General features: G+C 36.5%; 2 protein-coding genes across 3 annotated transcripts; both read left to right on the forward strand.

Moving 5' to 3' along the window:
* The first annotated feature begins 896 nt into the window (after positions 1–896).
* Positions 897–5,084, forward strand: LOC132186073 (phospholipase D alpha 4). Its single transcript, XM_059599856.1, has 4 exons — positions 897–1,008; positions 1,081–1,632; positions 2,319–3,501; positions 4,575–5,084. The coding sequence occupies exons 1-4, from the start codon at positions 922–924 to the stop codon at positions 5,009–5,011; spliced, it is 2,259 nt and encodes a 752-aa protein (XP_059455839.1). The 5' UTR covers positions 897–921; the 3' UTR covers positions 5,012–5,084.
* Positions 5,085–6,730: 1,646 nt separating this feature from the next.
* On the forward strand, positions 6,731–10,558 carry LOC132186076 (calcineurin B-like protein 10). Of its 2 annotated transcripts, XM_059599862.1 has the most exons (9): positions 6,731–6,939; positions 7,022–7,193; positions 7,307–7,389; positions 8,024–8,083; positions 8,222–8,330; positions 8,422–8,474; positions 8,954–9,034; positions 9,154–9,266; positions 10,086–10,558. In XM_059599862.1, exons 1-9 carry the CDS (start codon positions 6,874–6,876, stop codon positions 10,138–10,140), a joined length of 792 nt encoding a protein of 263 aa, XP_059455845.1. In that variant the 5' UTR covers positions 6,731–6,873; the 3' UTR covers positions 10,141–10,558. The 2 variants fall into 2 exon arrangements, with proteins under 2 accessions (XP_059455845.1, XP_059455846.1); XM_059599863.1 differs by lacking the exon at positions 8,024–8,083.
* Positions 10,559–14,254: the final 3,696 nt, after the last annotated feature.

Genomic DNA, 14,254 nt, shown 5'->3' on the forward strand with positions numbered 1-14,254 from the left:
TTTTTCTTTTGTTGGATTAACCTCATTGGGTGTTGAATTATCCATTCGTCCTACTCGTGTTTAATTTATATAAGATTTGATCAAATTATAACTTAATCGAGCTTGACAGTTGCCGTCCCGCATGTTTTTTACTTAAAAAGAATAAAAAAGCAAACAAAGAAGTCCTTCCACGAAAGTTCAAATTATACACGCTTACTAGGAGGAATGCGCCAGCCTTAACTAATTTTATTTGCAAATTGCACACGCTGAGGTCCCACTAATATTGGCATATACGATCACGGTGATGAGGATATACGGCATCAGCACTAAGAATTTATCAGATATATCCACTGACTTACCCGTAAAGCTACATATATGTAGCTTCTAGACCTTACCAAATATTTGGAGAAACCCAATACACACACACACACACATATATATATATATGGTCACGTATGTTAATTAATTTTGACCCAATCAATCATCATATAGTCCATCCTCACCCACATAAATCTAATGAGCCATGCAAGTTCCTAATTACTTGTTTATGGATCATGTGATCTGGTCAGAGCTGAATCGGTAAAGATGTCACCTATGCCTAACAAATCTGTTAATTATTAATTAAGATATATATATATGCAAGCCATTGATGTCATTCTTGTGGCCAGGAAAAGTGTGATTTGAGTTTAAGAAACTTCCATTTGAAGTAGAAACGTGTGATAGATAGACTTGAAGAATGGAGATGGAAAATTTTACAAGTTTTTCCAACCGCCGACACAGTCTATTGCATTCCAAGTCTTTTGTTGCTTCTCCAATTGCAGCAACATTTATAAGTACAGAACATTGACATGAATTGACATGACACGACACATCTCCCTCTCTCTCTCTCTCTCTCTCTCTCTGTGTCTCTGAAGATCGAGCGTATTTTTAAAGGCTGCAGCAATGGAGGGAAAGCACAGCTTTCTCCATGGAACACTTGAAGCTACCATCGTCCATGCCACACCCTACACACCACCATCTCCTTTCAACGTATGTACTACAATAACTCTATTTATGTATGTATGTATGTATGTATGCATTTATGTATGTATCATTTTGCAGTGTTTATTTGCAAGGGGAAAGCCTGCGTATGTGACGATAGAGATAGATGACAAGAAGGAAGCACAAACCAGCCACGAACACGACCGCGTTTGGAACGAGAACTTTCAAATCCTCTGCGCGCATCCACCGGAGACGACCATTACAATCACAATGAAAACATCATTCTGCATCTTGGGGAAGATAATCATCCAGGCCCATCAGATTCTCAACGAAGCGAGTTTGATTAATGGGTTCTTTCCTCTGCTCATGGAGAACGGAAGGCCAAATCCAGAACTCAAACTGCGATTCATGTTGTGGTTTAAACCGGCGGCGTTTGAACCAAGCTGGAGAAAGATGCTTAGCAATGGAGATTTCCAGGGGATGAGGAGCGCCTCATTCCCGCAACGGTCCAATTGCCATGTCACGCTTTATCAGGACGCTCACCATCTCTCCACCTTCCAACCTCCATTCCTTCCTCCAAGAAGATTGTGGGAGGATGTGTACAAAGCCATTGAGGGTGCAAAGCACTTGATTTACATTGCAGGCTGGTCTTTCAATCCTAAGCTGGTGCTGGTAAATATTGAAAACCCATCTACTTTTTCTTATTTTCAGGGAATTGAAAACCCCTCCCAATGTTTAAGCACTTTTGTAATTTACTCCTAAAAGTTTAAAAATTTGCGATAACAAGTTCTTATGTTTATAATTTTGCAATATTACCCCTTCGTTAGGATTGTTTTGTTAAATTCTAATAGAGGATGCTAAAATATCAAAAATACGCTTGTTTAATATATATATATATTATTTGCAATATTGCCTACCTGACCGTCGTGAATTTTGCTTCTTTTTTTTTTTTAAAAAAATGTAATTATTTAAGATAATTTTATATTTTTATAATTGTATAGGGGCATAAGGGACATTTTACACGTTTATAGCCCGGGTGTAATTAAAAGGAGAAATGATATTTAGTAGACTATCATGTGACTGTTATACAATTATGATTATGTGCCCATGAATATCAACTATTGATTTTTTTTTTTTTTTTTTTTTTTTTTTAAAGTCTTTGTTAATCTAAATGTTGATTTTAACTGACACATCATCATAATTGTGTGGTAGTCGTATGAGAGTCTACTAAAATAGCTAAAATATGATAACTCGACATTGTAAATTTTTAAACTTTGAGAGTATGATTACAAAAACAATTTAAGGCGGTATACCCCAAATTTTCCCTATAGGAGGCTAGCTAACATGCTTTTAAGCAGGTGCGGGATTCAGAAACTGAAATTCCACATGCAAGAGGAGTAAAGCTTGGTGAATTGTTGAAGCAGAAAGCAGAGGAAGGTGTAGCAGTAAGAATTATGGTTTGGGACGATGAAACATCCCTTCCAGTTATCAAGAACGAAGGACTAATGAGAACCCATGACGAAGATGCTTTTGCCTACTTCTCACACACCAAAGTAGTATGCAAATTGAGCCGGAGATCGCACCCCAAATCCCCGCCAATCTTCTCCCACCATCAGAAAACCATAACCGTTGACACCCGCTCAAACATTAGCCCCAGCAAAAGAGAAATCACGAGCTTTGTTGGCGGATTAGATCTCTGCGATGGCCGCTACGACACAGAAAAACATTCCGTGTTTCACGCGCTCAAAACAGAATCACATTGCCATGATTTCTACCAGACAAGTATTGCCGGAGCGAGCCTCGACAGAGGCGGGCCAAGGGAGCCATGGCATGATGCTCACGCCTGCATCACCGGCGAGGCGGCTTGGGATGTTTTGACAAATTTCGAGCAACGATGGAGAAAGCAATTTGACCCTTCTTTGCTAGTCCCCACATCCACCTTATCAAATCTTCTCAGCAGTATTTCCTCCGAGAGGAATTGGAAAGTTCAAGTATTTCGATCAATCGACCATTTGTCGGTTACCCAAATGTTCAAAAAGTTGACCGTTGAGCAGAGCATCCATGAAGCCTATGTAGAAGCAATAAGGCGAGCAGAGAGGTTTATATACATTGAGAACCAATATTTCATTGGTGGGTGTCGCTTGTGGGACAAGGATCAACATTGTGGGTGCAGAAATTTGATCCCCATTGAGATTGCTCTCAAGGTGGTGAACAAGATCAAAGCGAAGGAGAGGTTTGCAGTTTATATTGTGATGCCAATGTGGCCAGAAGGGGCGCCGGAGAGTGAAGTTGTTCATGATATTCTGCATTGGACAAGAGAAACAATGTCGATGATGTACAAGTTGATCGCAGAAGCAATAAAAGAAAGTGGAGAGCCGGGGCACCCCAGAGACTACTTGAATTTCTTCTGCCTGGCAAATAGAGAAGAGGAGGGTAAAGAGGAGTTTCATCCTCCACATTCTCCTCACCCGGGGACACAATATTGGAACGCTCAAAAGCATAGGAGGTTCATGGTTTATGTGCACTCCAAGATCATGATAGGTATGGCTATCAATCTTCTTTCTCCATACATAATCAATATTATATTATTGTATATAACAACTTACATCATCTCCAAAAACTGGATTAGGATCTTCTACAATTTTAAAAAAATAGTAGATTCTTAAATTACGCAATTTTGGTTGTTTTTAAGCATCGAAATGCTTGAAAATGTCGCCTATTAAAAATGTGATATATTCAAGTTGAGAATTGAGTATATTTTCTTTAAGTTTTTGTTTTTTTTGTTGTAAAAAAACTTTAACCCAAATTTTGTCTTTTGATCTTACGAAGAATGAATGTCTATATTAAAGTGAAGATGAACATTTTTGGGAGGTAATTGTTTTTTGGTTTTCTAAATAATATGCCACATTTTTAATGGGTAACATTTTTCAAGTGTTTCGTTGTCTAAAAACGGCTTAAATTACATAATTTGAAAATCTACAATTTTTTTTTAAAAATTGCTAGGGATCCAATCCCCAAAAACTATGGATCCAACACAAGGAGTCTAATTGGAAAGAGATAGGGACGGAATTCGTGCAATAGCACAATCTTATTGCATTATAATAGAATACGTAATTCTATGTGTAAAAGCTCTCTACCTGATTGAACAAGTATTCAGATAGTCAGAACAAGTGAGACTCAAATGTTCTACCCCATTTCAGTGTCGTAGGACAATTCTATTGCTGCAATGGGATGAAACTTTCATAATCTTGTATTAGAAATATTAGAAATAGAAGCCCTACTTACCGGGGGCGGAATCACTAAGGGGGGGTGGAGCTTCCGTCCCCCAAGCCGCAAAATGTTTCCTAATTTTTTTTAAAAAATACTTCTATAATTATTTTTAAAATCAAATTTTTACCCTCTTTAATTTATTTATTTATTTTTTATTTTTTATTTTTTATAGTTATTTCTAGATTGGTATTTGTATTGAATAATTTGAGAATTATACAAGTGTTCTTTGTTTGTAAAGGTCACATACATACATTTGATTGTGTACATAACAAGGTGCAAAATGGCAAACATATAATTAATGACAAATAATGTATTTGTTGACTTTTGCTCTATTTATGTTTCAGTGGACGACCTATACATTCTGATAGGATCTGCAAACGTGAATCAACGATCCATGGATGGCCAACGCGACACCGAGATTGCAATAGGATGCTACCAGTCCAAAAACGGCGATGACAAGATGAGCGGCGGTGATATTCACGCCTACCGTATGTCACTGTGGTTCGAGCACACCGGAGGCGCCGAGGATTTGTTCCGATCGGAGCCCCAAAGCCTGGAATGTGTGCAGAAGATGCGCTCCATCGGAGATCAAATGTGGCGGATTTACATCGGTGAACAAGTGGTGGACATGGAAGGTGTGCACCTGGTGACGTACCCTGTGTATGTAAGACAAGATGGTTGTGTGGAGGATTTGGGAGACAACGAGGGTAATTTTCCCGACACGACAATTCCGGTGAAGGGCCGGAGATCATTATTGCTGCCACCTGTTTTTACTACATAATTACACGTATACTCAGAATTCAATCTCTTAGAAATTCATTGTTCAAATTTAGCCTATTCTTAACCATATATTGATGTAAATATTATTGAACGATCAGTAATTTTTACATGTATTTTTTATTTTTCTATTATAACTTGTACATCTTATCGATTGTAATGAATATATATTAAGTTTGCAAAGCGATGAGGAAAAAAGAAAGAAAGAAAGAAAGTAACCTATTAATTCAAAATCAAAAAATATATATTGGCGACTTTGTGTAGAGCAAGCAAATCATCATGTGCTTATATTGAATAATTTTATTTAGTAGATTCTATAATTACTATACAACTGAATGATGTGGTAGTAATAATCGGTCTTTGGATTAGTACTTTTTTTTTTTACAAAGTACGAATTTAAAGGCTGATTTTTATTATCACATCATTTAGTTGTATGTCAATTGTACACATATTTACTAAATAGTATTACTCGTCCTTCATCTTTTTTCTTAAATTAAAAAATTATAAAAAAAAAATTATTGATTTTCACTGTCAAATCATCATAGTTGAGATGAATAATGCTATATAAGCTTTACAAAATTGGCACAAATTTCTCCTATTATAGTCTTTTTTGTTTATCCATGTCTCCGTCTTCGCCTCCGCTTTTGGTCTTGCTGGTTTTTGGGCTTAGAGTTTTTTTCCTGCTTTTTGTTTTGTATTTCCATTATGTTCCGTTGTTGTGTTGCTTTCTGTATAACTCGAACCGGTTGAGCTTTAGACTTTGTGTCTGTGTAGGCTATCTTTTTTTCACATGTTTGGTCTCCTTTCAGTTCATTGAGGTGCTACTGCTAGGGGTCTGTTTGGATTGGGTTTTTAAAAATAATCCTAATCAGTTAGGCCTCAGACTCTGTGTCTGTAAAGGAAACCCGTATTCCTTTGTTTTTTTTTTTTTTTTTCTACTTAATTTTCACAGTTTCTTTGAAAATTTGTCCAGATTTAAGTTTTTAGGAGTTTTCTTATTTCAGATGGTTTTATCTATCATAGAAAGCCGTAACTTTCATCGTTTGCATTCGCTAATGCCTTCCACTTTTATGATATCCTTCTAATTCATTAAGGTATTAATAATCTATCTGGATTGAATTTTTCAGTTAAACTTGTATATGCTTTCTGTTTATAGTTTTCTTTTGTAATTTCTTTTGATTTGAATAGATGCACTTAATATATATATATTTGTTCATGTAATGGTGGTCATGATGTGATAATGACAAGAGGGCTCACCAGATCCACTTGCTTGGCCCCGCCCACTTCAACCCACGAGACAATTCTTTCTCAATGATTACCTTATTACCTTAATTATAAATTTAGCCTCATCTTAACAGATGCTTGTTTTTGCTCGTTAAACATTAGAAAAATATCAACAACTCATCTTTAATTTGCAAACTTTTGTCTCCTACCCTATGATTCACACAAGACAAACGTCGTTACACACATTTTTTAATGTGGTTATAAAAATAATATTATATTTAAAACTTATTAGTAATTTTTAATGCTATATAAATGAGCGTAAAAGTGAGAGTATATTAACTAAATTACTATTACTAATAATGACAACAAAATAATTGAAATGTCTATCTGGACAAATGATGGCGTGGCCCACTGGAATGAATTCGACAGAATGGCTCCATCAACGTTACAAATGGCGTGCTGTTAACTTCTTCCTTCTACTTCAGCCATTGCTGCAAAACTCTCTCTCTCTCTCTCTCTCTCTCTCTCTCTCTCTCTCTCTCTGTGTTGCGCGTTTCCATTGAAGAGAGACTCAAAGGATTGGTTTCCTAGTTGAAAGCTCGAGACATATACACAACAGGGAACTTCTCGTCTCCTATAGGAATGGATTCCTCTCGCAGTTCTCTGGTACTCTCTCTCATCGAAACGGATTCCTCTCGCAGTTGTCTGGTACTCTCTCTTTCTCTTTCTCTCTCTCTCTCTCTCTCTGAAGTTGTGTTTAATGCTGGTGTTTGATTGGTGAATCGATCAGAAAGTATGGTCACAGATGATATGCCGCCCGGTATGTGCCGTGGTAGGACCATTCATGGGCTTTATTGAAGCCCTAATACTCAGCATAGCTCAATGCTTTGGTCACGGACGTCCACGCAACTGCTTTTATTACTCATTTGATGACGTCGTCCGTCTCGCTAGCACAACTCCATGTGCGTCCAATTCTTTGCGCTGGTGTTGTTGGAATGAGATTTTGTTTTCTGTTTGATTTGGTCCTTAGTTTTGGAATGATATTTTCGGTGATCTTGTGCTCATCTGCTTGCAGTTACTGTCAATGAAATCGAGGCATTGCGCGAGTTGTATAAAAAGTTGAGTAGTCTTATGATTGACGATGGTCTCATACACAAGGTAGCTCTGGTTCTGTGTGTGATTCTGTTTTCTCATCAATCTATGCTTTTTTTTCTTCTTTGTGTTATTATACAATGAATATTTGCTATAGGAACAAACTGAATTCTTCTGATAAGCGGCTATATGCCTCTCTCAAGATTAATCATATTGGGATTGCAGAAAATCCTTCCTATCATTGTTACAACGGTAATCCTAATTCTTTCTTAGCTAAATTGTCACGACTTATCATGCTAAAGTGAAAAAGAAAGGTAGTAAGCCATAGTAGTTGGAATGAGGATTTGTGATGCATTTCATTGCTCTTGTGAGATCGATTTGGTTTATATATAGTTGGATCCGATCCATAGAAATTATTTGCCTATTTGGGAGCAGGACAGGTAGGTGTTTTATTTATATATGTGGTAGATTAACTAAGACACATTCTGAAGCAATAATATAAGATTATCATGAGATATTTATTGGTTTTTTTTTTTCCTTGTATTCATCCAGTGACTGGTTACTTTTATATATATATGTATATATATTGCATTGACTGAAATGATTGAGCTTTGATGGAAGCTTGCAATTTTAGAATTATATAATCCGAATTAACCAGATTCTAAATTTGTAATCCTTTCTGGTTGCTTATCATTTGAAGGAAGAACTCCAATTGGCAATATTCACAACTCCAGGGGGCAAGAATCTTTTTCTGGACAGAGTAAATTTACTGTCACATTCGTGCTTAACCCTAATGATCAGGATATTCTTTCCCATGCTCAGTTAGATTGATCACTTTTATTGGTGATGTGATCTATGAATCACTTAATTAATTCAGTCGCTACCCATTCTTATCTAGGTATTTGATCTTTTTGATGAAAAGAAAGATGGGGTCATTGAATTTGAGGAGTTTGTTCGTGCACTTAGTGTTTTCCATCCACGTGCTCCTGTGGAGGACAAAACTGATTGTCAGTAGAAGTTTTAATTTATGCCATCATAAATTGTTTCTTTTTTGATTGAAATCCATTGATTTTGTTTTCTCCTTTGGGTTTTATGCAGTTGCATTTAGGTTGTATGATTTGAGACAGACTGGATATATCGAAAAGGAAGAAGTGAGTAGCTCTGATGTGTACTATGAATAAGTTCTGAGCTGGTTTATTACAAATAAAATTATTTAAAACATGGATGTCAAAGTTGTTGATGTCTTTACTCAGTAATATCATTTACTTTTCTCATTCAAAAAACAAAAAATCTTTGGTAAAGAAGGTGGTTTATGTGTCTCTTTGACAGTTTGACTTATATCAACTGTTCTGCAAACTGAAAATGTGTTTTATGTATGGGTAAGCTCTTACTGACAATGTTGTAAACATATAATATGAATATTCAAATTCATTTGGAGGTTAAATGGAACTCTTTTTTGATGGTACAACTCGTATTCCCTTGATAATACTTGGTCTATTTTTTGCTTCAAACTGGTGAAAGATGTGATTGTAGCGAGTTATTGCTTATGATTTTTACTCATTGGAACGTGCTAGTGTTTCCCCAACCGTCAATTTTACTTTTTAGTCATTTCTGATGTATCTGCTTTCAGGTTAGACAAATGGTAGTTGCCATTCTTTCTGAATCTGGTATACAGATGTCAAATGAAAATCTTGAAGCTATGATTGATAAGGCAAGGATTCCATGTCAATTATTATTTTTTATTTTTTATTTTATAATAAAAAAATTATATAATTTTAAACATTCCATCTTTGAGATTGTGCACTTACAGTGACTTCTTCACTTGTTTAGACATTCGTTGATGCTGATACTGATCTGGATGGCAAGATTAGCAAAGAAGACTGGAAGGCTTTTGTTGTTCGGCACCCGACACTTCTGAAGAACATGACACTTAATTATTTAAAGTATCTCACTTGCTTCCGTTCAATATTGCTAACTTCATTACTATCATTATCATCAATACCATTATAAGTTTATAACTACTGAAAATTTATTGTCTGCATGACCTCTACTTTTCCTGTCCAAAAAATCACTTGTTAGAAAATCCCTGTTATTCAAATTCTTTTTTAAACCCAGTATTCGGTTCTTGTTTACACTGAAATTACTGAATACTTTATAAGAATATGAACTAAACATTTGATATTGAATAGCCTGTACCATGTACCTCTGTTTTTTCTTTTTCTTTAGGAGCATGGTTTATTTTCTTATGGAAGTTGCCTCAGTATATAAATGTGATTTGTTGCTCTATTGGATTTCTGAGAAAGATGGGAAAGATTATGGAAAATTGGATATTATTCACTAGTTGAAGTTAGGGCAGAATAGCAAAATGGGAAGTTCTGTTTATTTATGTAACATTATGGCAATCTAATGGAGCATAAAATTCATGTCAAATCAACAAGTTGATAGTTTTATTGAATTGAAGGTCTGTTAAGTTTGATTCTGCTCTTCATGGTTACCTGTCAGTAAAGTTTGCTATATTCTCTATAATTTCGTTGGGCATAATCTAGGGAAGTCCATGGATTTTGTATTGCAGAAGGCTTTCTGCTATAAATGGGTGTTATTATATACTTGAATTGAATATATATATATATACACACTAGCATTCTTTGGTATTTAACCATCAAGCTTTCCCTCATACAAGATGCCTACTACTATTTGTATCACACAAAGTTATCTCAAAACTCTAAACCTACTTTTTTTTTTTTTGATTTTCCATTTGACAGGGACATCACGGCCATGTTTCCAAGTTTTATTTACAACACTGAAGTTGATGACTGAGCATTTTGGCAACACTGAAGTGAGGCTAAATGTTGAAAATGAATAGAAAAGCTCTGCTGCATCAGGGAGCGTTTTAATATTCCAGAATGAGTTGGGACTGTCTTGGCGAATGCCGCCTCAAGGGTTGCTCACTACCCATTGACACATACATGAGGCTGCCCAAACCCACTACTTCTTATCTAAGATTTATCCCTTCTTTCTACTGGAAACCTCATTTGCAAGAAACATTCCCTAGTCTTTCATGTACATAGATGGAAATACTCCTACTGTTTAGCAAGTGACCTGTAAGCATAGTTTTGTTTTTGCTTTTCTGGGTTACATCTTTCGATGTGTCAAAGGACTTTTGCCATCGCCTCCTCCTCTATCCTTCCCCCACCCTTGTTTTTATCATAGCCTCAATTGACTCTCTTTCTCTCTCTCTCTCTCTGCATGTGCGTTTGTGTGTGTAAAGCCTGTTTGCTTGGTATTCTGTTTTTTTTTTTTTTTTAGTAGGTGAGATAAAGATACAAGCAGAAACAGAAAATCAAGAGGGATACCAGGAAAACCCAGTAGCAAGGTATTCACGCTTGGCTTGGTATTTTTAGAACACAAGAAAACCAGCCTTGAGCCAGACTTTTGTATCAAGAAGCAGAGTTAGACGGAGCGGGCTGCTTCCCAGGCAGCAAAGGATTTGCCGTACGCAGCTAGGGTGTGGAGCGAAGGCAAGATTGAGGAAGCGAGAGCCCTAGTTTTAATGCATTTATGGTCACCGAGCACGAATGTCTATATCTGTTATTGTTCGGTAATATTCGTTATTATATTGATTTCATGTACAAAGACAGTAGAGTTTTGTTTGCAAGAAACTAAATTCGGTTTACGATTAAAGAATCATTTCCATTTTAAATTCTTTCAATTTCTTTTATTTAGTGCATTTTTAAGGATATTGCATTTAATGCACTACCATCATTAAAATTTATTGACAACACTACCCTTTAAAACATACTAAATAAAGAAAATTGAGAAATTTTAAAATTGAGAGAATCATTTTCCTCGTGGCTATTGATTTGTAAAGTGAAGAGATGGTACTTCTCCACACTCCCTTTTAGTAAACGGTTAGTATTCCTTTTCAACATTTACTATTTTTCTGCAATCTGCCTCCTCTAGCTACTTTTCTAGCAACACTAGTTATATTAACTAACCAAAAACACTCTACTTTTTCTTTTCTTTTAGGGGTAATTACTTTTTGTTCTGATGAACTACCAACTACAATACCTAACCTCATCAAACTACCATCTTATGACCAAAAGCATCATTTTGTCAGTCAAATGAGTTAAAATTGACGGTCAACAGTCATGTGCAAATCATGTATTATTTTAAATTTTTTCTTTCACTTTTGCCCTCACTTTAGATCGAGAAAATGATGCTTATACCCTCCAAAACCCTAATCCAACAAATGAAAACAATTTAAAATTTGGGCAAAAGTGGAAAAAAAAAATTTAAAATTGCACATGACCGTTTACCGTTAATTTTAATCAATTTGACTGAAGGAAGAGAGCTTTTTGTCATAAGATGGTTGTTTGATGGGATCAAATGTCATAGTTGGTAGCTCATGGAGGAAAAGTGTCAAGGCCTGTAAAAGGTAATTACCCCTTTCTTTTTTCTCTCTATTTTACCTACTACTTTTTCAATGCAAACTCTAGCAGTCTATTTATCTCATTCTCTATTTTATTCTTTATTTTATTTTTATTATTTCTTTATCTACTCTACTACCATTTCTCTCTCATGGAGAAAAATAAAAAGCAGAGCAAAATATTACAAACCCAGAATCAAAAACCACAGCCATTGAGTAATTCTTGGACCAAATAACAAAGATTCAAAGCATTTTTTTGTTTTTTTATCTCGTATCGGTATTTCTATACGCTAGATCCGAATGGGGTTTACAGTGGCGCAGAAAGCTTAACAGAGAGAGGTTTGTTTGTGGTGGTGTGTGGCCACCACCTCATGGTCACTAGCCATGAAAATGTTAGGGATGGACACACACCCTTGACTCAATGGTTGTGCAAACTCCATAGAATAATAATGGAATGATAAATGCAATAGATTAACACACAGTATTTATGTGATTCGGCAGTGGGCCTACATCCACGAGACTAACTCCGATCAATCCACTATAAACAACTTGTTACAGTGGTGTTTACTTAAGTTATGTAAAACTTGAGTTAATACAGGAGTAAATTAATACAGAGAGAAAACAACTTCTGTTGAAACTAATATACACTCTCAGTGGTGTATTAAAACACTCTTTTCTTAACTCTCCCTCTGGAGTATAACTGAAGCTCTCATCTCCTGGCTTCTCTTCTCGTGTGTTATTGTTAATCTTTCTCAATCATCATTTGAGGCATAAGGCCCCTTGGATATTTATAGCCAATGTTAGAACCATCTAGATGATGAACTTAGCCCCCAAGTTAGAACCATCTAGATGAATGAACTTGGCCTCCAAGGTAGAACCATCTAGAGGATGAAGACAAATTGAGAACCTTTTAGATAGATAGAGAACCATCTAGATAAATCTTTGAAGAGAACCTTCTAGATTGATGGAGTTTAAACCAGCTAACTGGGAACATAGCTCAAGCTTCCCAGTCAGAACCACCTTAGTCAACATATCAGAGGGGTTCTTTTCTGTATGGATCTTTTCAAGCTTCATTTGCTTTTTGTCTATCACCTCACGTAGCCAATGATACCTCACATCAATATGCTTCGTCCTTGAGCATAACTTGGAAGCACCCTTCAGATATCTTAAGATCCATCTCACAGCTTCCCAATAGTCTTTGCCCAAATTTGGGAGAAATCTGCTGATACTACCTACAGTATGTGCAATGTCTAGTCATGTGCACACCATGGCATACATAAGACTCCCAACAACTAAGGAGTAAGGAATGACCTCCATTGCTTTCTTCTGTGCAAAGCTTTTATCTACTAACCGTGCTTTGTGCTTTGCTAGCTTTCCACTGCTATCCCTTTTCAGCTTGAACACCCCCTTGTTCTTCAGTGCTTTTCTGCCTTTAGGAAGTTCTACCAACTTATAGGTATCATTTTTCTACAGAGAATTCATCTCTTCTTGCATGGCTTTTACCTAATGGATTTTATCCTTATGAGATTGTACTTCTTGGAAACTCTCTGGCTCCCCCTTTCCATTAAGTAGAATGTATTCTAAAGTAGGATATTTGGATGACGGTCTATGCTCTCTAGTAGATCTTCTAACCTGAGATCTTGAATCTTCCTGATCATGAGGATGCTCCCCCTGCTCAGTATTCTCATTATTATCAAGCAACTCCGGCTCATCACTAGGAGTCAATTCTGGTGTAGCATCGTGCAGAACTTCCTCGTCTGGAGTATGCTGAGAAGGACTGGAAGATAAATCAACTATATCTTCAATTGCAGCTTTAGACTTCTCAGGTTTATCTGTATCACTATAGAATTGGTCTTCATAGAAAACCACACCTCGACTTCTGACAATCTTCCTCTTGATTGGATCCCATAGCCTGAATCCAAATTCTTCATTTCCATAACCCAAAAAAATACAGGGAAGTGCCTTGTCATCAAGCTTCAACATGTTCTCATTTGGAACATGTGCAAAAGCCTTGCACCCAAATACCTTCAGATGAGAATATGAGACATCTCTTCCGCTCCATACTCTCTCCGGTATGTCGAAACCCAAAGGAACTGAAGGTGAACGGTTGATTAAATAGCAGGCCGTCAGAGTGGCCTCTCCCCAAAATGACTTGTGTAATCCAGCCATTTTAAGCATGCATCTAACTCTTTCTACAATGGTGCGGTTCATCCTCTCCGCAATACCATTGTGTTGTAGGGTGCCTAGCACAGTCCTTTCATGCCTTATTCCATGCTCTGAGCAAAAGCTTTTGAATTTTTTCATAGTATATTCTCCTCCGTTGTTAGTACGGAGACACTTCAACTCCTTTCCATTCTCTCTTTCAACCATGGCATGGAATTGTTGAAAGATATCAAAGACTTGATCTTTTGTCTTTAATAGATAGACCCACACTTTCCTTGATGCATCATCAATGAATGTGACAAAATATCTATTGCCACCCAAGGTTGAAATTTCGATAAGTCC

Source organism: Corylus avellana, chromosome ca7 (assembly GCF_901000735.1).
Source record: "Corylus avellana chromosome ca7, CavTom2PMs-1.0".
NCBI classification, from domain to species: Eukaryota; Viridiplantae; Streptophyta; class Magnoliopsida; order Fagales; family Betulaceae; genus Corylus; species Corylus avellana.

Excerpts from the sequence above, each read along its gene's own strand:
- LOC132186073 (XM_059599856.1), top strand. The coding sequence starts at position 922 with ATGGAGGGAAAGCACAGCTTTCTCCATGGAACACTTGAAGCTACCATC. Across the intron at positions 1,009-1,080 it reads CACCACCATCTCCTTTCAAC|TGTTTATTTGCAAGGGGAAA; the intron begins GTATGTACTACA and ends ATCATTTTGCAG. Across the intron at positions 1,633-2,318 it reads TCAATCCTAAGCTGGTGCTG|GTGCGGGATTCAGAAACTGA; the intron begins GTAAATATTGAA and ends GCTTTTAAGCAG.
- LOC132186076 (XM_059599862.1), top strand. The coding sequence starts at position 6,874 with ATGGATTCCTCTCGCAGTTCTCTGGTACTCTCTCTCATCGAAACGGAT. Across the intron at positions 9,035-9,153 it reads TTGAAGCTATGATTGATAAG|ACATTCGTTGATGCTGATAC; the intron begins GCAAGGATTCCA and ends TCACTTGTTTAG. Across the intron at positions 9,267-10,085 it reads ATGACACTTAATTATTTAAA|GGACATCACGGCCATGTTTC; the intron begins GTATCTCACTTG and ends TCCATTTGACAG.